This window comes from Myxine glutinosa, chromosome 2 (assembly GCF_964187855.1).
Source record: "Myxine glutinosa chromosome 2, kmMyxGlut1.1, whole genome shotgun sequence".
NCBI lineage: Eukaryota > Metazoa > Chordata > Myxini > Myxiniformes > Myxinidae > Myxine > Myxine glutinosa.
The window spans coordinates 220,913,342-220,936,106 of NC_136262.1; the positions used below are offsets into that span (position 1 = coordinate 220,913,342).

Genomic DNA, 22,765 nt, shown 5'->3' on the forward strand with positions numbered 1-22,765 from the left:
CCAAATATGCGACACACGTCATACCTGTCCCTGTTGTAACCAACATCCGCTGCTGTGCCATTTGGAGTCGGGATCAGAAGGTCAACAATCGCCGTCTCCAGCTCCTGCAAGACCATCACTCACAGTACTGAGTCTCAAATTATACGATGACTTGTAAACACCATCACGTGGCTCTTACAAACCCTTTTATCATCCGCAGGTCGATTTCCATTTGTCGTTTAATTTACGGATCCCAAAACCTTAATGCACAAATAAGCAATTTTGGGGACACTAAAGGTGGATATTCATGGAAGGGGTGAAATGGGAAAGGAAATAAGGCCAAGTGCTTAAATTAAATAAGTGAGGGGCTTAAATATTAATGAAGGCCAGAAACACAGCTGCCACCCCCCCCCCCCCCTCAACTCCCTACCTTTTTTTTTTTTCCTCCTAATATGTAGCCTGTGTGTGTCTCAGCGAAGCTCTCAATGATATAAAGTAGGTTTACATATATTGGGCACTGCCTGAATAGCCCAAGGCACTTATAGGATTCATGGAGATAAACTCTCATGCTTCATCTCCTGCCTTCGGTGTGACCGGGTGACATTTCACTGCTTCTGAAGAATCAAATATATTGCGCTTGAGCTCAAGGGAATTGAAGATTTGAAATGTTATTAGGCACGAGTGCTTTCTTATTTCATCACTTCAGCAATAACTAATAACAACAATAATGATATAATAATTATAGAAAGAATTGATAAATGATAAATTCCCAACCAGGCAGACCTGACACATCTCAGTAATGGTATCATCGAAGACACCACCAGCATCATCTGCCCCCTCGCCGACCAGTTTGACCTTCCAGGCACGAGAAGGCAGGCGCAGGTATGACGGGCTCAGTTTCACCACTTGCCTTGCTATTTGCACAAAGATGGGCTTGCATCTTCGACCCCTGCGGAAAGCAAAGCATATACTAAACATCGGCCAGCCAAGGATCCCGAACATCCCAATGCTATGTAATTTGACAAAGATATGCACTTTAAGGTATTAATGGGCCTGCCACTTTCCTTGGTGATGGTGGAGGGGAGGAGCGTACGGTGGAGGGGAGGAGCGTACAGAGGAGGATGAGGAGGAGGAGGAGGAGGAGGAAGAAGAGGAAGAAGAGGAAGAGGAAGGAAAAAAGGGAGGAAAAAGGGAGGAAGGGTATACATAATAGTGGAAGGATGTGGGTGAAGAATATTTGCCTGGTAGAGAGGCGCTTGACAGTGATTTGAGGTCCGTAATTCTTTCCTTGCACCATGGTCTTGCCAATGGACCGCACCATGGCAGCGTATACACCCTGGGAGTCAGTAATGGCCTGAGATTGCCATGCACTATACCCCACATGCCAGCGCCGTATCGTGACGTCGTATACTAGCCAAGAAAGCACAAACAAGCAAACGTCAGGGAGGATAAAGCAATCAGTTGGAGTAAATTAATTACCTTTGTTCACTTTTAGAGATGACAAATGAGCTACCTTCATAATTGTAGTGTTTTCTTGGTGACTTGCAATAAACATTCCGCAATGCATTTTGTTTTTAGACCCATTAGTGCTACCATCACTTATCGACACGAAGCTCCTCATTTGCCATAGCACGAGTAGTAGCAGAACATTATCCTCCAACCATCTTCAGATGAATCGATGAAATACGATTACAATCTTATTCCAGATTTCAAGCAACATCCAAAAAACCCCAAAATAAAACGATATCAATGTGGTTTTGTTCTCCTCGAGGCACCTGATTGTTAGGACTAAGGTTGAGAAGCCTCCAAGAGATGTACATAAGGTCAGAGAAATGATAGAGAACCCGCAGGCGCGCACGAACTGCTTCCAAGCTGCACTCGCGCAGGACCCCGTACTGCGGCGGTATACACTTTGGCTTGCCAAGTCGTAGAGAGACCCTCGTTCCTAGAAGGATGAAGGACCACTCAGAGAGCATTGCACACTTTCATCGCATTGCACTCATTATGCGTCAACACGCACCTCTAAATCTACGGTGCCAAAGATGTTCCGAAGGCAAAGAAAAATTTGAATTTTAACAAAAACTACAATCTCTCCTATATTAAAAAATCCCTTACTGAATTTGTTCAATTCTAAGGGGAATGAATTATACTGAATATTGGCAGGAATAACTCTGGGCATTTATTGAAATATCATGAAAATAACTGACATGAAAATAGTCTGAATAAATATCTGCACCCACTATATTCTAGCGGTGTTTTCTTTGGGATATCAAGTATATATAAATAAAACGTCGTGGTCTTCAGCATCCGGCATGTTTTGTGACAGCATTTGTAAGTTATTTGTGCAAATCTTCAGCATATATAACATTAAAGGGACATCATGTTATTACGTACCCACTGGGGGTGGGTGGCCCAAGGTGGGGGGAGGGGGGGGGGGGGGGTTACGAAATTAATAATAATTCAAATTGAGAAAGGAAAGATACTGCGGCGTGGGGATTAGTGAGAGGGATGGGAAATTTTGGAAGGATATGAGATGGTTTGTAAGAAGAAGTGCAGAGAAAACCATGAATTCGAGAAGCCTTAAGAAAGTAAGGAGGAAAATGATGTTAGGGGCGGGGGGGGGGGGGGAGGGGGGGGGGGTTGGGGGGAGGGTGGGGGGGTTGAGGGAGGCGGGAGGGAGAGGGGTATGGGTTTGAAACGCAGCCATATTTGTGTAAATAATTAATATATGCCTTTAAAGGATGCTCGTCCCATTTAACGCCGTGACCTGTGATTAAAAAGTTGCACAGCGTTGAATGCCAACATCGTTGTAGGTTTACAAGCTCTTTTGTGATCCCAAGACACGTATCCGTAAAACTGCTAAACCATCCCATTGCAGTCCACGTATAATGAAGGCCTCCAGTCCACATAGAATGAAGGCCTCTCTCCACTCATGTTGAGGGGTGATTGGCATACCCCCCGAGCTTGCCAAGTGCAAGACGACAAAAATGAGCAGCCGTGAGAATCGAAATCATACCAGTCAATATATAGATAGTAAATAAATAAATCCTCAATACATCAACATGTACTATTTTAGATTTGCAATTCTGCAAGACAATTAAAAGAGAGCGAACTTTAATGCAAAAGTGATGTGAAGAAAATGTGTCCGATTTGTTTACATCAGTTCTGTTGTGTTCAAAAGAAGCAAAATATATTGCTATGAAAAGAGGCAGCTGCCACAAAAATGCTTCTCAACCCTCCATCATTAGACACCAGGAATGAAATTTTATAAATTCGATGAAAACAATTTGAAGAGTATCCGATGGAATAAGGCATGCACGGATCGCATTTGTGCGTCCCCTTCATTGGGTTATCTGGATCTCTACACGACAGGATATTATTCCCTCAGAGGTGGGAAAACACCTCTTGTGAAATGGCTTTTCAGGCGTGCAACCTCCGGTGGTTCGCCTCATGACACTTCGTCACAGCAACTTGGGGAAGAGGTGACTGATACACCCTGCCGACACATTTCTCCTCAAATCTATCAATTTGCTAAATCCTAAGCCTCAATAATTTCGTTCCTTCATTATAAATAGTATGGAATACGATGTCATGTGTTCGCCACACACGGAATTGGCACAATATGGGCCATCTCTACAATGCACCACTAGGCCAACGTGTTGTCTTGAACAACTGGGAAGATGACAAGCGGTGGCCAATTCCACAATCATCCCAAATAGTCCAAAAGGGAGTGATGTTGCCCAATACGAGCTCAATTCATTAAAAGCAATGTACAGATATCTGGCCATTCCTCATTCAACAACAAATACCATCGACCGATGCACAGCTGCAAATTTCCAGACAAATGACCAATATGAATGCTCAATCGAAACAAAGATCGACAAATGACCTTTGGGAATGAGCTGCAGCCAATAAGCAGAGGTACTGGTGTCGTGCAACTTGTTATCACAGTAATGTTTTCGTGGGTAGACATGTAGAAGCATAGACACCTCTGTATATATCTATATATTTTTTTAATGTTGAAGGCTGCAGTCCTCATCGAGGCCAGGCCTTAAATAAAAGAGCTGCATTGATAGAAAAGTGAATAAAGAGAGAATAGTCTCAGGAAGGTCTCAGGTTTTGAGGAAGTTATCTTAACCTGGGGAAAAAAAAATGTAATTTCTTTTTTTGGGGGGGGGGGGGGGGGGGAATTTTGAATTATTATTATTATTTTTGAATTTTTGAATTTTTTTGAAAAAAAAAACAAAAAAAAACATTTTTTATCTTTCCTGGGAAAACCACATTTCCAAGCTGGCCTCCACAGCCAGTCGCCGAATGGGCATCATCTGTCGTACGAAGTCCTTCCTTGGCACACCTGAGCTCCTCACCACATACAAGGCTTTCATCTGCAGCTCAAAGGAATACTGCTCTCCACTTTGGGCTGGTGCTCCTGCCTCACACCGAGCTCAGCTTCACGCTGTTGAAACCAAAGCTTTCAGAATCATTGGAATCTCCCGCAATGAAGCTAACTCCGAGGGCCTTTCACTCACTGACGGCAGGCAGGTTGGTGGTCTTTCTGTCTTCTACCGACTCCTCCCCGGCCTTCCTCTCCCAGCTCTGTCTGTGCTCTGTCCCCCAAATGGTTAAACTGCCAAAATCAAGACTCTCTATTCACCTTCACTCTTTCATTCCTCTTTTCTCCCGCCTTTGGGCCAAACTCCCTCACTCGCTTCAATCCCAGGTCTTTAAAACAGCTGTTGACCACCATCTCTTGTCTTCCCCCATCCAAAACCTCGAACTTTTCTACCCCCGTTAATTCACCCCAGATCCACTTTTTTGAAATACCGACTTCTTTCCTGGAAGTCCTAGCAGTGTCCATGTGTTTTATACCTCCCCCCCCCCTTCCCGTGCCTCCTCCCCCCAAGCCCTCTCCCTCCCACAGATCTCCGGATGTCCCTGCTCTCAATTGTTGTACTTGTGTGCTTCCCTCTCTCTCCCCATTTTGTCTTCCGCTCCCTTTATCTTACGTTTCATGTGTCAGTTTGTATTTTTGTGATTAAAGTTAGCTCTTCCACAAGTCCACAAAAAAAAAAAAGGAAAACTGCTTTTTGAAAAGGGGAAGGTCATATGTGTTTGGAAAAACATGGGAAGTTAAAGAGTTCCAGAGTTTTGCAGTGGAGGGGAAGAAGCAAACATCATAATGGCCCACCCTTGAGTTGCCAATGACCACACAATAAAAATGTGATGTAGTGGCTTGTCGAGTATTCCGTGGTCTCGCTAATGGTGGAGGTACACAAGCAGCAAGTATCTATCGTTTCTAACAATGACTCCGTGTTTTGAATCGAATCAGGCTACATACAAGGTGTGATATGGCAAATAATGAAAGGCCTGCTTTTTGAAACCCAATAATCATGCCTCGTTTGAACCCGTGGAACTCTTGATAAACATGCAACGAAATATACTCGTACTCTCAGAATGAACATCTGAACACAACGGCAAACAAAATTCCATATTTTTAAAATAACCGTTGCCACATTGAATGTGATCACGCTAGTTTGTGTAACATGGGACTTTTTGTGACCATGTGTGTAAAATAATATAATTTTTTCCCCCAACTTCTGCATAAAATTGCATTAATCTGGAACACCGAAGGAAAATGCAAATCTCCAGAGAGCATAATTAACAGCATAAAGTGGATAATTAATCACAAGAAGATGGAGAGCCAGTAATCACCCACAAAAATGGTCAGGTCTGGGTTAAGTTACAATGCATTGTCTTGGCAAAGTAAATAAATGCCAGTTCTGATAAATATTACCATACCATGGCTTTTTTTTTTTTTTTTTTACTATATATACAGACTTGGCATTTAATATGGAATTTTTTTTTCTTTCTTGACTTGCATTTACTTTCTGAACTCAGTATATCAATCTGGTGAGTTTCTTTTACCCTTCAGTGATGTCTTTGTTGAAAGAACCATGTCACTGATTGTCTTTCGCAGCAAGAAGTCAATAACAGGATTATATCACAGGTGGCGTGACAAAATGTAAGGAAAAGGTACATTTGACGATTGGCTTCACAATCGGGTATAGAAGGGTTGTTGCATTCTGTATTAGTGGAAAACAACTGCTGCACGTCTACAAAGGTTATTGCTGCTTCCTCTGGAGATGGTCCGTCAACTTGACAATGCTGTTTGTCATTGAGTGGTGGCTTTACGAAATTCTGGCATGAAACAGCGTGCTATTGCTCGGCAGTATGGCATCATTCAAGGTCAGGTGTCAAAGATCCTGAACCGAAATGCTCAGAGGGGTGTCCCTACTCCAATACAGAGGCCAGGACGTCCACGCAGAACCACAAGGAGAGATGATCGCCAGCTGCACCGGTTAGTCTGCAATGGCCGTACCAATTCAGCTAATCGGCTAAGGGCTGAGTGGCAGCAACTGACAAATGTGCCTGTATCCAGAAGGCTAGTCAACCAATGACTGGTTCAAGCAGGCTATCGTGCCAGGCGTCCCCTGAGAAAGCCACGCCTGACCAGACAACACAGCCAGCGCCGATTGCAGTGGACCAGAGAGCACCGTCAATGGCAGCCAGGACACTGGAATCACGTGACCTTCAGTGGTGGGGTGACCGTTTGGGCTGCTTTTCATGCAGGGGACAAAACTGACCTGGTTGTTCTGAATGGAAACCTGAACCAGTTCAAGTACAGGGTCATTCTGGAAGAAACATTGCTTCCATTTGCTCGTGCAGCCTTTCCAGGAAACTTTGTCTTCCAAGATGACAATGCACGGCCTCATCGTGCTCGCATGATCCAACACTTTCTTGCTGACCGTGGTGTAGAGCATATGGAGTGGCCTGCCATGTCCCCGGATATGAATCCAATAGAGAACTTGTGGGCAGAATTAACGTGTCAAATCGACAACTTGGACCAGCAGCCTACCTCTGTGCGTGAATTGCAGCAGACTATTGTCACTGCATGGCAAGTGATTCCTGTCCAAATCTTGGCAAATCTCGTGAACAGCATGCCTCGACGTGTACGTGCTCTCCTGAATGCTCGTGAGGGTTACACGAAGTACTGAACTGTAATTTTACTGTCCGTAATCCCAGTCATAATTTAGCTTTTGTTTTTTTTGAAAAAATTTTTGGCTAATGTGCAAAATAAAGAGATACTTCTGGAAAACGTACAGAAGTTTAACACAGTACTGTCCGTGAATTTAGTTTGACATCAGTTTACATCTGATTTAGTTTGTACTAAAACATCTGATATCAGTTTACATCCAAGTTGCTTGAAGGATGAAGCGGGATGGGAGAAGATAACTGAGAAGGAAGTTGAGGAAGCGATAAAAGCAATGAAGGGTAGAAAAGTGGGAGGGCCGACGGGAGTTGTGGGAGATATGTTGAAGGCAGCAGGAAGTTGGGGTGTGAAGAGAATGACAGAGATCTGTAATCTGGTGGTGAAAGAAGTCCGCATTCCAGTGGATTGGGAACTGAGTACCCTCGTCCCTCTATACAAGGGGAAAGGTGACCCTCTGGAGTGTGGCTCGTACCGAGCGATAAAATTATTGGAGCATGGAATGAAGGTATTGGAAAGGGTGTTGGAGGGGAGGATAAAGAAGAAAGTGAAGATCGACGAAATGCAGTTTGGATTCATGCCAGGAAGAGGAACGACAGACGCGCTTTTCATTGTGAGGCAGTTGCAGGAGAAGTACATGGAGAAGAGGAAGAAGTTGTTTCTTGGGTTTGTTGATCTGGAGAAAGCATTCGATCGGGTTCCACGCAAAGTATTGACATGGGCATTGAGGAAGTTAGGAGTGGAGGAATGGTTGATCAGAGTAGTGATGGCAATGTACAAAAGAGCACGCACAGCTGTAAGGACGAAGGACGGAAACAGTGGTGAGTTTGAGGTGAAGGTGGGAGTGCATCAGGGGTCGGTACTAAGTCCACTACTATTTGTAGCTGTGATGGAGGTGCTGGCTCAGAACATAAAGGAGGGTTTACCATGGGAGTTGTTGTATGCAGATGATCTGGTGTTGAATGCGGAAAGTATGGATGGACTGAAGGAAAAGATGAACACATGGAAGGAATGTATGGAGACAAAAGGTCTGAAGGTGAATATCGGAAAGACGAAGGTGATGGCAAGTGGTAAAGCATGTGGTGAGGTGGAAAGAACTGGGAAGTGGCCCTGTGCTGTGTGTAGGAAGGGTGTTGGAGTGAACTCCATTCAGTGTACAATGTGCGCTGAGTGGGTTCATCAAAAATGTAGTGGTCTGAGAGGGTCATTAACCAGTGTGGCAGCTACATTCAAATGTAAGGTGTGCACAGAGGGAGCTGCAGATGGAGGAAATGTTGAGTTGGATCTTGGAGACGGCGTGAAGCTGGAAGGTGTGAAAACATTTTGCTACCTCGGAGACATGCTGAATGGAGAAGGTGGATCAGACTCGGCAACGGTTGCTCGAGTGAGATGTGCATGGAAGAAGTTTCGGGAACTGAGTGGCGTGCTGATGATGAGGGGAGTGTCGTTGAAACTGAAGGGAAAGGTGTATGCTGCATGTGTGAGAAGTGTTATGATTTATGGGAGCGAGACATGGGTAATGAATGTAGAGCAGCAACGAAGGTTGGAAAGGGTGGAAATGCGAATGGTTCGACGGATGTGCGGAGTATCGTTGAGAGAGAGGAAGACAAATGATGAATTGCGAAAGATGATGGGTTTGATGCCGTGAAGAGGAACAGGTTGAGATGGTTTGGTCATGTGTTGAGGAAGGATGAAAGTGACTGGTTGAGAAGAGTGATGGAAATGAATGTAGAAGGAAGTAGAAGACGGGGAAGACCGAGAAAGACTTGGCTAAAGATGGTGGAAGAAGAAATGCGGGCAAGGGGATTAACAAGGAGAGATGCAGAAAATAGGGCAAAATGGAGAAGATTGTCATGAGGACCGCAAGGCTAACCCCCGCTCCAGCAGGGAAAATGGCCTTTAAAATGCATGTTGTTGTTTGTTGTTGTATCAGTTTACATCACTTTCAAGGGTCAATTTATTTGCTTCGAAATGTCAAATGTGGTTTTTGTTTCTTTTAAAGGTCACATTAACAAAATCTAGAATAATTTCAACATAATTCCAATGAACTTTTGGTTCTAAGTCATCTTGAAAAGTAAGTTCACCCCCACAAAAAAAATATTCCATATTAAATGCCAAGTCTGTATATATATATTGTTGGGTAAATGGCTCCGAAGGGTTAATAACGCTGAGAATGGAGCAGTTGTTTCCCGAAAATGAATGTTTAGGGTCAGCGTAAAGTAATTAATCGAGCTATTAAACATGCGTTGTTTTTATGTCTAGTTATCCAGTTATCAGACAACAACTTATCCCAATGTCTGTCTAAAATTACCCAATACATCCCAATGTCTGTCACCCTCAGTCCACATTCCCAGCCCTTCAACTCCACTTTTGCATCCATTACCATTTGACTTTCCCTCTTTCAGCACCAACACAGAAGAGGCATCCATGTTCCAAAACTTCTGAATCCCCTCTATCTAGCTATCACTATGCTGGGATTCATCACTGCATGGAGTGTGTATTGCTTCCACTCTTTATCTCATACACACCCACTTCACACCATGCCATTCACTTTAACCACTCACTATAAATTTCGGTCCACGCTCCCCCAATTACATCCACCACTCATTTCAACACTAATTCCCCCATTCTAAATCCATGTATGTTAACTGTTAAAATTAATCTGGTTTGACGCTGGATCTGGCAATTTCCTTTGTTTGAAGCAGTTCTTGCTTTTTAACAGGACATCACTTGGGCCTCAGAAGTGTGCTGATTGGACCACATGCGGCCAGCAAGCTGCAGGTTAAGAACCATTGGCTTAAACGCATAAAAATAAACAACAAGGAGAATTGCTTTGCAATAAATGCCCCCGACCGGTCCTAATAAATGCTCTTGTTCCAAGCAAAAATGGAAAACTTTTTTGGCGAAATTGACGAAACACCCCGAAACTCAAACTTGTTCTGTAACTTATCATAATAAAACTATATACCAAGTTTCAGTTGAATATGATAAAGGATATGGAACAAGCGTTACGCCTAGGTCCCCCGTCGGTGAAATGATGCGAGTTGACAAAGTGGAAGACGCAAGGCGGCCATCTTGGATTTTGACGTGGCGACCCAATTTTCAATAGCGTTCTTCCTTTTGCCTAGATACACCCGCACACCAGATTAGAAGTTGGTACTACGCTTATTTTTCAAGATATTTCGCTCACAAGGTTCAGACATATATATGGTGGCGGCCATCTTGGATTTTGACGTGGCGACCCAATTTTCAATAGCGTTCTTCCTTATCCCGAGATACACCCACACACCAAATTAGAAGTTGGTACTTCGCTTATTTTTCAAGATATTCAGCTCACAAGGTTCAGACATACATGGCATCAGACATACAGTACATGGCGGTGGCCATCTTGGATTTTGACGTGGGTTGCACCCACACACCAAATTCGAATGCAGTCCTTCGCTTACGCATGCACGCACGCCCGCACGCCCGCATGGACGGACGGACGCACGGACGGAGGGGAAAACCATAGTCCCCCTTTCGCTCCGCGGTGCGACGGGGGACAAAAGGTTAAACCCCCCCCCCCCCACCCCTCCCACAGGTGGGACGGACAGACGGACGGAAGGATGGACAGAGAGACCGAGAGCAAACTTGTAGTCCCCTCCGGGTAGGGAACTAATAAATAATTAAATGCGGAATGTCGGTAATAAAAAACGAGTATAAATAAATAATTAACGGTGGTAAGTAGTATTTGTATTTAATGAGAAAATGTATTCAAATCTATATATATAAAGTAGAGTTGGCCTCTGTGTCTGTATCCTGATCTATCTATGATCTCTAAGATCTCGAGAACCCGTGGACGGATTTGCGAGCGGAAAGTACTGTTCGACTCGGGATGGTCCCAGGAATGTCACGGAGACATAAACATTTAAAAAATTTCGGGTTTTAAAATTAGCGTATTATTAGCACTAGCAGAAGAGAGAGGGATTCGAAGGGAGGGAGCGCAGCGCTTCTAGCGCTTCTGACTACAGCACACCTTAAAATTAAAAAAACTTCGGGTTTTAAAATTAGTGTGTTACGCATAATTAGCGCTAGCAGAAGAGGGAGGGAATCTAAGGGAGGGAGCGCAGTGCTCCCTCCAGCGCTTCTGTTAGCGTAATTAGCGTATTTCGGAACGTTAATTTTTCAACTTCATTATTCGGAATCAGTACGTCCGAGAGAACCTTCGTAACGTTAATTTTTCAACTTCATCCGATTGACATGGGACCAACGGCATGTGACAAAGAGTGAAACATACAGGCTACATTTATTTGACGACAATGAGTTCCGACTTCCGACCTCGGTGGGATGACAGGCTGAGTCAACCCCCCTGGTGTGAAGGGGGAGGAGGAGGGGAGGGGGAAGAGAAGGGGAGGGGAACGAGGGGGAAGGGGATGGGAGGGGGGAGGGGGAGGGGGAAGGGGGAAGGGGGAGGGGAAGGGGGAGGGGAGGGGGGGGAGGGGAACGGGGGGGAGGGGAACGGGGGGGGAGGGGGAGGGGAGGGGCCCTTCTTCCCCTGGGCACCCCCGCACCCTTCCCTCCCCCATTCCCCTCCCCCCTCCCCCCCCTTCCCCCTCCCCCCCCATTCCCCTCCCCTCCTCTTCCCCCTCCCCTCCTCCTCCCCCGCTTCCCCCTCCCCCCTCCCCCCCGTTCCCCTCCCCTCCTCTTCCCCCTCCCCTCCTCCTCCCACTCCCGTGCAAAGCCGGGTACCTCTGCTAGTAAATAAATAATTCAAGGTTTATTATTATTTTGTGTGCAGCCTGTGGTTGCTGGTTGCATCATTGCTGAGAGCGGGGCTGTGCTGCTGATGCAGTTCCCCATTTCCAGTAAGCTGGTACTTATTTTGCCGACCATGGAAGGATGACTGGATGAGTCCACCCACCTTCTGTTATTTAACGGCATGATAGGGATTGAAACTCAAGACCCTAAGATAATAAAGCAGCCAAGAGCCAACAACAGGCTTAATAATTCAAGGTGTTATGTTGGTATCCAATAATGGAAGTGTATATAAATAAATAATGTCTGACCCCGACATTTGTGGTTTCGCTATTCGCGGTTAACAAAATGCGACCTGTGTCAACATCCGAGGCCCTGTGCTTTGTGTATTCGCAGTTTGTCGCGGGTGCAAACATTTTTTTTTTTGATCGGGAACCACAAGTGAATATTTAATTTTATTTAAAAAACTGTTTTTCGTTTTAAGTCTTATGATTCCTTTTTAAAGTCTTATGATTCCTTTAGTATGATTTAACATGCAGCCCCGTCTCCGTGCAACAATTGAAAATGGTTTAAAATACTGTGATACTGTTTAAAATACCTTTAGTCCGTGTAGTATACTGCTTAATTGGAAAGGCTAAGACGTGCTCTTCCAAGATCACAGTCGATCCCCTCCGAGTGGGAAGGGCAGATGGTCATTCACAAAACATGGAACCAAACCACAAACATAGACCAGGAACATAGCATTACAATACAGTCCTCACACGATTAAAGTGTGATCCCCAAAGCACGTCTTGATCCAGGAAATAGTTGCCGTTTAAACAGTATTCTGTATTCTCTTACGAAGATAGACGTCGAGTTTAAATTGCATGATTTTAAACTTCCCGGCATCGCAGTCCTTGTGTTAGAATTTAATTTTCATTTAAATCCAAAATAAAAGTTTATTTTTACTTACCGAACCATGAACCAGACTCGCTGATCGGTCAACATTTACACTTTGGTCGATGCGGCCAAAAAATCATGCAATTTAAACTGAACATCTATCTTTGTAAAATAATGCAGAGTGCCGTGTCTTCCTTCGGGCTTGCACTCCGAACGGTTGAAACAATAACAATTTCTGGGATCAAGACGTGCTTTGGGAATCACACAAGAGCGGAGCAAAACAAACGGTTCGTTTTCGATGAAGTAACATGACACTCGCGGTAAAAGAGTGAGCTAACCTTTTGGAATGGTTTACATGATTTTATTTATTTATTTGTAAGCATTTAAAATGAAACAGCAATTATGTGCATTCGTGTTCATAAATTATAAAATTTTAACTTATGAATCACAAACCACCGGGAACCTATCCCACTTTTCCCAATGAAACATTGTCCCGACATTCGCGTATTCGACATTCGCGGCATTTTCCAGGAACGTATCCCCTGCAAATGTCGGGTCCGGCAGTAATCCAAAGTTGGATGTTGGTCATGGAGATGGTAAAGTTGATATAAATAAATAATGGTTTCCGAAAGTATATACAATCCAATACATTATCTCCTGTATTTTTTTTTTTAATTGCCAAAATTAGTAAATAAAATCGTATGTCTCATGACTTTTGGCTCCCATGCATGGACAAACGGACTGGCAGCATCCAAAATACAAGCCCCCAGCCGGGCTGACGCCCAGTTGGAGGTTACAAAGAAAGAATCAGAATCACTCCTCGAGTCAGAATGGCCAAGACATCGCATGTTGGGAAACTGTTCTGCATCGGAAACTGTTGTGCAGTATGTACTAAATACATTATGGTGATTTTACGGAAAGCCGCAGTACAGGTTCTGCAGTACATGCATACCTGGAGCACGTGGAGAGAGGGGCAGGGCCGTCCAGGCTGCACTATGGCAGCGCCCTGCTGCAACCTGCCACACTTTCTTTCCTTCTAGTGACGTCACAAGTGTGGGCTCTCTCACGGGATTTGTGTGGCCAAGCCCAAGCTACGGCAAGGAAAGAGGTTAGTGTAACACACTAACCGGACCTACCTGTCGATTCGCTGAGTTTAATCAAAAGATAGCATGTTGCACTTCACAAACATATTGCATATCTATCTGTGCATGTAAAATGTAATGCAATGTAATGTCTGTGCAATGAGGATGTAAAATGAAGTGAATTATGTGAAAGAATGATGTTTGTTAACAAGTCTTCTTATTGCTGCTGCTGTCGTCGTGGCTGTTTTTGTTGTTTGTGTGTTCCTTCTGCGTATTATTATATATTTTTCAACTGCTTCAACAAGTATCACTACTATATGCAGTACATCATTTTGTGAGCTCTTTCCATATCCATCATGCTTTATTTTATTCGAAATGGTTCCTGCTGTCGTACTGTTGGAATCGCTGTAATAAAGGTCCAGGTCCTGATTCTTTTTCTTCTTCTTCCATCACAGAGAAACAGACTTTTAAAATAGACAGTTTTACAATTAATGAGACTATTTTTTGCTCCGAGTAAATCGATTAATTAGCTTTCCAACAGTACAATTTTTACTATTCTACGAAAGCAGGAACCCTTTGGAATAAAGCATGACGGAAGGGCAGACACATGGACAGAAGCATGGTTCTCCTTTAAGTATTACATGTGTGTGTGTGTGTGTGTGTGTGTGTGTGTGTGTGTGTGTGTGTGTGTGTGTGTGTGTGTGTGTGTGTGTGTGTGTGTGTGATAGCATGTTGTAACATCATGTGTGTAACATCATTTACAACAATCCTTTAAATTATTTAAGTTTAGGAATAACCGATACTGTACAATTAATTGTGTGTGTGTGTGTGTGTGTGTGTGTGTGTGTGTGTATGTGTGTATGTGTGTATGTGTGTGTATGTGTGTATGTGTGTATGTGTGTGTGTGTGTGTGTGTGTGTGTGTGTGTGTGTATGTGTGTGTTTATGTATGTGTATGTGCGTGTATGTGTATATGTGTGTGTGTATGTGTGTTTAGTTATGTGTATGTGTGTGTGTGTGTGTGTATGTATGTGTGTGTTTATGTATGTGTATGTGCGTGTATGTGTATATGTGTGTGAGTGAGTGTGTGTGTGTGTGTGTGTGTGTGTGTGTGTGTGTGTGTGTGTGTGTGTGTGTGTGTGTGTGTGTGTGTGTGTATGTATGTATTGTTAATGTCTGGCTTCTTGTAACTACAGTGCAGTAATTGGTCTTTATTTTGAATATGTGCGCACAAGTTTATTGAAAAGGTAAAATTACTGCTGGTCTCAATATGAAATAGGCTTCCACACCAAAATCAGTTGTGATGACGAGTCTGAAACTTCATTTCCCACATTGGACAAAAGAAGAAGAAGAAGAAGAAAATTTCACGAGCACAAAATGTCATCAAATTGCAAAACAATTATCGTTTCAAATCACTAATAGTTCAAATACAAATGACCACTGTAGGTGCCACCACAGAATCAATGGTGGCAGACGGTCTACTAACACTCTGGATAAATATATATATAACCACCTTTAGAGGCCATTTTTCCCTGCATGGCCTTTTTCGGGAACCGTGGTTGTTGTTGTTTTTTGGTCCCCTTTTTGAAGCAATGTTTTATGGCCGGATGCCCTTCCTGCCGCCAACCCTGCTTGTCGCCTCTTGCGACACACAGGGAATTACCAGTGAACTGGTACTCAATTAGCCGACCTCGGAAGGATGACAGGCTGAGTCAACCCCCGTGGCGTTAATTCAGCGATCGACCGGGATTCGAACCCAGGATCCTAGGATCATAGGATCATAGGCCGGCACCCTAGCCGCTAGCCCAAAACCAGGGTTAATGGATAAAGTCCTGAAAGTGAGTGCAAAGGAGTGGTTGAGTTGTCGTTCTTAATAACGTTGGCCAGGTTGCACAATGCCTGCAGGATAAGGGAAATGGTGAAATATCTTAAAATTACAAAATGAACACAAACATATGACAGAGCCTGCTCGACGGCGTTCCCGAAGGATGATAGCCAGTACAATGCAGGAGAATGGCACGATTGTCACCCACAGGAATTTAAACTCCGATCTCAGTTCAGGGAATAGCTAGCTTTCAAAATATCCTGCGGTTCCCACAGGAAAAGTGATTGTATAAAAACATATTCACTATTCCTATATTCCCAAAGGACTTAACGTTTTTATGTTGGATGAAATTTTTCATCAACCTCGGCCCTTTCCTCCGAGCCTCCACCCCCTCCTATTCTCCAATCAAAAGATATTTTAATTGTCGATGCAGGGTGACGAGCGTTCCTATGAGAAATATTGGCCCTACATACAATATCGGGCCTACTTGCATGCGTGCAAGTTTTCGTCAACCAAAATGCACCTGGTGGGCAAGAGGAATGTTTGGCATTGAAGTTGATTCTTCCTGAAAGGAAACCAAAGTAATGAAGGTCTGATTTAAAAATAAATATTTTAAAGTGAATTAGAAAAAGAATCGAATCAAACAGCTGAATTCAATCTTAGATCAGCTTATGAAGCCAAATTGCAAACGATATGCAGGCCCTCCATTACCCCTTCAGTAAATCATTCACTACCTGTGTGAGTGGGAGTGGGGGGGGGGGGGGGGGGGGCTCGGTCAGCAAGTGAAAAAAAAAAGAAGCGATCGGCAAACCTGTCCTTCTGAATTGCTGCCCCAAACAAAGAGAGCCCCGGTGGACGACACAGCAATTGAATGTTCTGCGCCGACGGCGATATCCATGATGAAGTGGTGGAAGAGTGCAGGCACCCACCGAGGGCGGTTTTGATTACGAGCACGGAGGCCTTCTGGCAGGCCAATGAGGCGATCTGTAGCGACAAAATGCCAAGCCATCCACCAGACATGTGACAATGGAGGGCGGGTAGAGGTGGGGGGGAGTGGGGGAGGTGGGATGGGAGAAAGAAAGAAATAAGGCATGGGGGACGAAAATGTTTGCTCAAGATCATACAGAACATTTTTACACTTACACTCCTTGAACTAAAAGGGAAGTTACACCTGCAGCACTGACTCGTAAAATTTGTTGTTATTGTGATTCGATCCTCTCAGGGCGAGGCGTTAATGCGTGCCATCCATCAGATGGACGTTAAGCCGGGTGCCAATGTCCTTGCATTACTTAGTGGACATTAAAGATCCTATTATCCATTAAAGGTCCTCCGCAAAGAGTAGACAAGGTATCGCCGGCATCCAGACCAAATTCCTAATTCCTGCTATGGTCTACAGGGGAGCACAGCAATGCCTCTCGGCAATTATGCAATCCAGCAGCCATGTGCTGCACACAAAATTAATGAATGAATATGTGGTGTCCAAGAGGAAAATATAATTGACATTTTAACATTCCGTGGTGTATTATTAGGGGGTTAGGACCTGAGTCCCCATCGACTGTGAGTCTGAGTGATACATGTCCATCAAGTCATTAGCCAATAATATGGAAGATCATGGATTATGTAATGGCCTGAGAAAATGGGCATTCATAAGGGATTGAGGAAAACAACAAGCGTTACGCCTAGGTCCCCCGTCGGTGAAGTGATGTGAGTTGACAAAGTGGAAGACGCAAGGCGGCCATCTTGGATTTTGACATGGCGACCCAATTTTCAATGGCGTTCTTCCTTTTGCCTCGATACACCCACACACCAGATTAGAAGTTGGTACTTCGCTTATTTTTCAAGATATTCCGCTCACAAGGTTCAGACATACATGGCGGTGGCCATCTTGGATTTTGACGTGGCGACCTAATTTTCAATAGGGTTCTTCCATATGCCGAGTTGCACCCACACACCAGATTAGAATTCGGTCCTTCGCTTACGCACGCACGGACGCACACACGACGGAGGGGAAAACCATAGTCCCCCTTTCGCTCCGCGGTGCGACGGGGGACAACAAACCGGAGATTGGTTTTGAATGCAATTGTTTAACCAAAGCCAAATACCATCCTCATATTGATTTGTCTATTTTCTAACAATGTTCTTATAATTCACGAATAAAGTACGCTGATGTCTCTTCATATCTTTGTCCTTCATGTCAAACATGTACAAGCTACTCCATGAGCCTCATACACGATACAGAGGGAAATAAGTAAGAGTAACAGTTTCTGAGTTGCAGCTCATGTTCGGAGTAGCTGCGATTCCTGCACTCATTTATCTTTACAGTCAGTCGGAAAGCCCTCTGGGATGGGAACACAAAGTAGACACTTTCACTGTCATAATTAGGCATGCAGCACCAGCAGCGTGTCCTTGCCTTGCCCAAAGGTGTGTACGCAGCCGTGATTGGTGACGACAACTGAAAACTGTGTACCACATGCCACTTTCTTGATGCCGATGCCACACAGCGTTTCCACCTTCTGCAAAGGAGCAAGACATGTTAAAAGGGCATTGTTGCACTGCAATAAATCAGTTTCTCCTTATGTTGTCCAAGTTATTATCGTTCCTGGAGTGAGGTTACTAAGTGTTTAGTCTTGGTCCCATGGTGTCCCACGTTTTGAAGAAATTTTCCATCATTGTTATTTTTAAATTTTCAATTATTTAATTGTTCCCAATTTTCATTTTTTTTCTTTTCAAATTATTTAATTATTTATGTATTTTTCAAATTTTCATTTCATTTTTCAATTATTTAATTTTTCCCCTATTTCCAATTATTGAAATTCTTTTAATTTTCAAGAATTTAATTTTTCCATTATTTAATTTTTAAATTATTTTATTTTTCATTAATTTTTTTATTATTATTATGGTTCTCGGCGAGAGGCATTGTGTTTTTAGTTTTTGTGTCTGTGATGTAACACTTTTTAGAAAAGAAACAAACGTTTGTTTTCATTATAAGGCAGGATTGCAAATGCTACCAATTGGCTAATATTACGAGTTGGCTATACCAGGAACCATTAGCGGTCGCCGATCACAGCCCTCTAGTCTATACAAGAAGTCTACAGAGTATTAAATTTCATACTGGTATTTAGAAAGATTTTTTTATCAATAAAACTCAAACTACTAAGATGCATTTCCCACATAGTAAGCAATCTGAGTATTTTCTTGGCACACAATAATTGCTGCAGCAATCACTGCAAATGAATTGACATGTAACAATTAGCAAACAAGTCCAGATACAAGAGGATTTACACGAGTTCCATCTGTCAAGGCCTTTGCGGTCCCCCCCATTCAGCAGCGATGTAATCCAAGGGCAAGGTGTCTCTCTCTCCAGACCCTCACTCTCTCCCAGTGATGCATCTTCTCTTCCACTGGCTCGTACTTTACCGAAGAGGATTCCTTCATCCAAAATGGCTTAAATTCTCGACATCTTCCCTTTTCCCAATTTATCTCATGTTTTTTTTTTCCTCTGTGTTGATGACGCAATCCGAAAAGAAGATAATTTTGCCTGCTTGGTTGAACAAATTGGATCGCTTATTCTGCCGAGCCTCTAATATGTCAGGGCACATGACAAAGTCAGCAACGTAATTAAAAGACAGCAATCGGATCTTGCAATACCAATAGCCTATCAGGTCAGGGCACATGAAATAAACTCTTACATGTCATTAAAATAGATTAGCCTGGCGGTTAAAATAGATTAGCCTTACATTAGCCTGGCATTGGCTTAGCGGTTAGGGTGTCGGCTTGGGATCCTAGGGTCCTGGGTTCGAATCCCGGTCGATCGCTGAATTAACACCAGGGGGGTTGACTCAGCCTGTCATCCTTCCGAGGTCGGCAAATTGAGTACCAGCTTGCTGGGATGAATGATCACGGTGTGTACCCCGATTCAGAATAGGCATACTGTATCCCTGCGCATCGTAAGAGCGTGGCCAAGGGTTGGCGTCAGGAAGGGCATCCGGCTGTAAAAACATTGCCTCAAACAGGGAACCATGATTGTCATGGGGCCCGCAAAGCTAACCCCCGCTCTAGCGGGGAAAATGGCCTTAAAACGATCATTCATTCATTCATTCTCCCCCCCCCCCCCCTTCCCACGCCTCCTCCCCCCAAGCCCTTTCCCTCCCACACATCTCCCTGCTCTCAAATGTTATGTTTGTGTGCTTCCCCTTCTCTCCCCATCTTGTCTTCCGCTCCCTCTTTTTATATATTTTGTTTGTGAAATAAATGTTAGCTCTTTCACGAGCCTCGATTCAGTATACAAAAAAAAAAAAATTCATTCATTCATGTCATTAAAATAGAGCAATCGAATCTTGCAATACCAATAGTCTCCTTAGAATCTCACAATACCATTGTTTGTTCCGATTCAAGAGTTTCGAGTGCCATTGCTTCTCCCTCAGAATTTCAGGTCATTGAATGCTCAGTTTAAAAAACCCACTTCATCCATACTGTAAAAGCATTTTCATGGCTATTGTTAAGCCCGAGCTTGACTTCGGGTCATAGTAACCATCATTTGGGGTATATAAAAACTGGAATACAGTGTGTAAAAGTAGTTTTTAACGAAGCATTTAACTTGCCATATCAGGCCAGTTTGGGGGGAGGTTTGTCTGCCTGACAGCGTCTTTCACTTCCACCAGGCCTTCGGGCGACTGTTAATGTTGAGCCCTGGTGGATATATGTTAATATTGTCTTAGGAGGCCTGCATTATGCTGTAAGTCAGTCAGTCAAACCATCCCAACCAAACTCCCCACTTGACTTTGTTCCCATATATACATCGTTGTTGTAATCCCTTGCTAATGACTTCGAGCTGCATCATTTGATAGCTGCCATACCTTTCCTCATACATCTTTGGGTAATGAATAATGATGCTTTGGCAGTGAAATGTATTCACTATCGTGAGAAATTTGAAATAGCACAAAAAGCATTGCTGGCTACATTAAACGGATAAAAAGACTTTGAACACCCATTGAATGGCAATGTGACCTAACATTATTCTGATGGTCGACAAGTTCTTTCATTTGCACCACTAGTGGTAGGAAAAACAAAATGAAACACAGGCTATCCTGTCAAGTAAAGAAGAAACAAGAACCTCCTTTAGAGGCCATTTCTTCCCCGCAGAGCAGGGGTTGGCCTTTTTCGGGCACCGTGGTCCCCTTTTTGAAGCAATGTTTTATGGCCGGATGCCCTTCCTGCTGCCAACCCTATTAGTCGCCTCTTGCAACACACAGGGAATTACCAGTGAACTGGTACTCAATTTGCCGACCTCGGAAGGATGACAGGCTGAGTCAACCCCCCTGGTGTTAATTCAGAGATCAACCGGGATTCGAACCCAGGATCCTAGGATCCCAAGCTAGCACCCTAACTGCTAAGCCAACACCAGATGGTTATGCTGTCAAGTAAGAGAGTCACTATTTCATGAGAACACCTCAGTGAGCCGTTTACCCGATTAGAATACATCAAAGGCATTGAGTATCCAGCCCATGTAATATCTGAAGGATGGGGGAACCATGCTTGCTGCACTACCTCATCCGCAACAAAAAGCAGAACAACCATCCATCAACATATTTGAAAAAGCTGATTCATCCATTAACAAAAAAAAAAAAAAAAAATAAAAAAAAAAAAAAAATAAAAAAAAAATATATATATATATATATATATATATATATATATATATATACACGAGGTGTGTTCAAAAAGTATGCGACCTTAATTTGTCGTGCGTAAACAAATGAAGCTAGGGAGGTGTTGATTGGTGCACGTATGTAGGCGATCCTAATGCGCACGTGTGAATTTTTTCCCACCTGCAGAAGCTGTCATTCGACGGCAGACCGCCGATGAGTGAGGAAGTGTAAGTGAGCGCCGTCGGATTTTCGTTTTTGACAAAATGACGGAAAAACTTGAACAACGCTACTGCATCAAATTTTGTGTAAAGCTTGGCGATTCCCAAGTGGAAACGATCCGCAAGATTCAACAGGCCTTCGGGGACGAAGCAATGAGCACCACACAGATAAAGGAGTGGTACAACCGCTTCAAAGATGGCCGCACATCAGTGGAGAGTGAAGCACATTCGGGTAGGCCCTCAACATCCCGAAATGAGATCGTCATTGACCAATTGAGGACCCTGGTGATGCAGGATCGTCGAATCACGATCAGAGAACTTGCAGACGAGGTGGGCGTCAGCATTGGATCCGTTCATTCCATTATGAAGGAGGATTTGGGCTTCAGGAGAATCTTAGCGAAATTCGTACCAAAGCTGCTAACGATTGAGCAGAAGCAACTCCGTTTGTAGATCGCACAGGACATGCTGGAGACTGTGAACAGCGATCCCAGCTTCCTCAACACAGTGATCACTGGCGATGAGTCCTGGGTTTATGGGTACGACCCAGAAACCAAGTTGCAGTCATCACAATGGAAGCATCCAACATCCCCGAGGCCAAAAAAAGCAAGGCAGGTCCGCAGCAATGTCAAAGTCATGCTGACCGTCTTCTTCGACTCCAGTGGCGTGGTTCATCACGAGTACGCACCACACGGCACAACCATCACCAAGGAGTATTACCAAGAGGTTCTGCGTCGCCTTCGTGACGCTGTGCGACGCAAACGGCCGGACCTGTGGGCAGCGGGCAATTGGCAGCTCCATCACGATAACGCACCCGCCCATTCTTCACATTTGATACAGAGTTTCTTGGCCAAACACAACACACCTGTGCTTCGTCAGGCTCCCTACTCTCCCGACATGGCTCCGTGTGACTTCTGGCTTTTCTCCAAGCTGAAAATGCCCCTGAAAGGGACCAGATTTCAGTCCAGAGAAGACATCATGCGGAATGCGACGGACCAGCTGCGCGCCATCCCAAAAGAGGCGTTCCAGTTATTGGATACGAGTTATTTTTTTATGAACAAAGGTCGGATACTTTTTGAACACACCTCGTGTATATATATGTGTGTGTATATATATATATATATATATATATATATATATATATATATATATATATATATATATATATATATATTGTTGTGGATATGAGGATTGTGTTTTTTTATTGTGTTTTTTATTATTATTATTGCTTTATTCTGGACCCTCCTGCTTCCAGTCTGTTGTATAAAGGTCAAAGGGCGTTCCCGTAGATAATTCCATAAGGCATACACGAAGGACACCATATATCCCTGTTCAATAGTTATATCCTTATTATGTGTA

At 43.7% G+C, this 22,765-nt stretch overlaps 1 protein-coding gene across 1 annotated transcript in view; it reads right to left on the reverse strand.

Annotated features, from left to right (window-relative positions):
* LOC137422161 (putative E3 ubiquitin-protein ligase HERC1) overlaps nucleotides 1-22,765 on the reverse strand; it is a 443,323-nt gene that overhangs the window by 15,005 nt on the left and 405,553 nt on the right. The window contains 8 exon segments of the mRNA XM_078772274.1: nucleotides 25-104; nucleotides 763-928; nucleotides 1,221-1,299; nucleotides 1,302-1,389; nucleotides 1,755-1,924; nucleotides 13,593-13,731; nucleotides 16,358-16,530; nucleotides 17,957-18,059. Coding sequence (XP_078628400.1) covers nucleotides 25-104; nucleotides 763-928; nucleotides 1,221-1,299; nucleotides 1,302-1,389; nucleotides 1,755-1,924; nucleotides 13,593-13,731; nucleotides 16,358-16,530; nucleotides 17,957-18,059 — 998 coding nt within the window.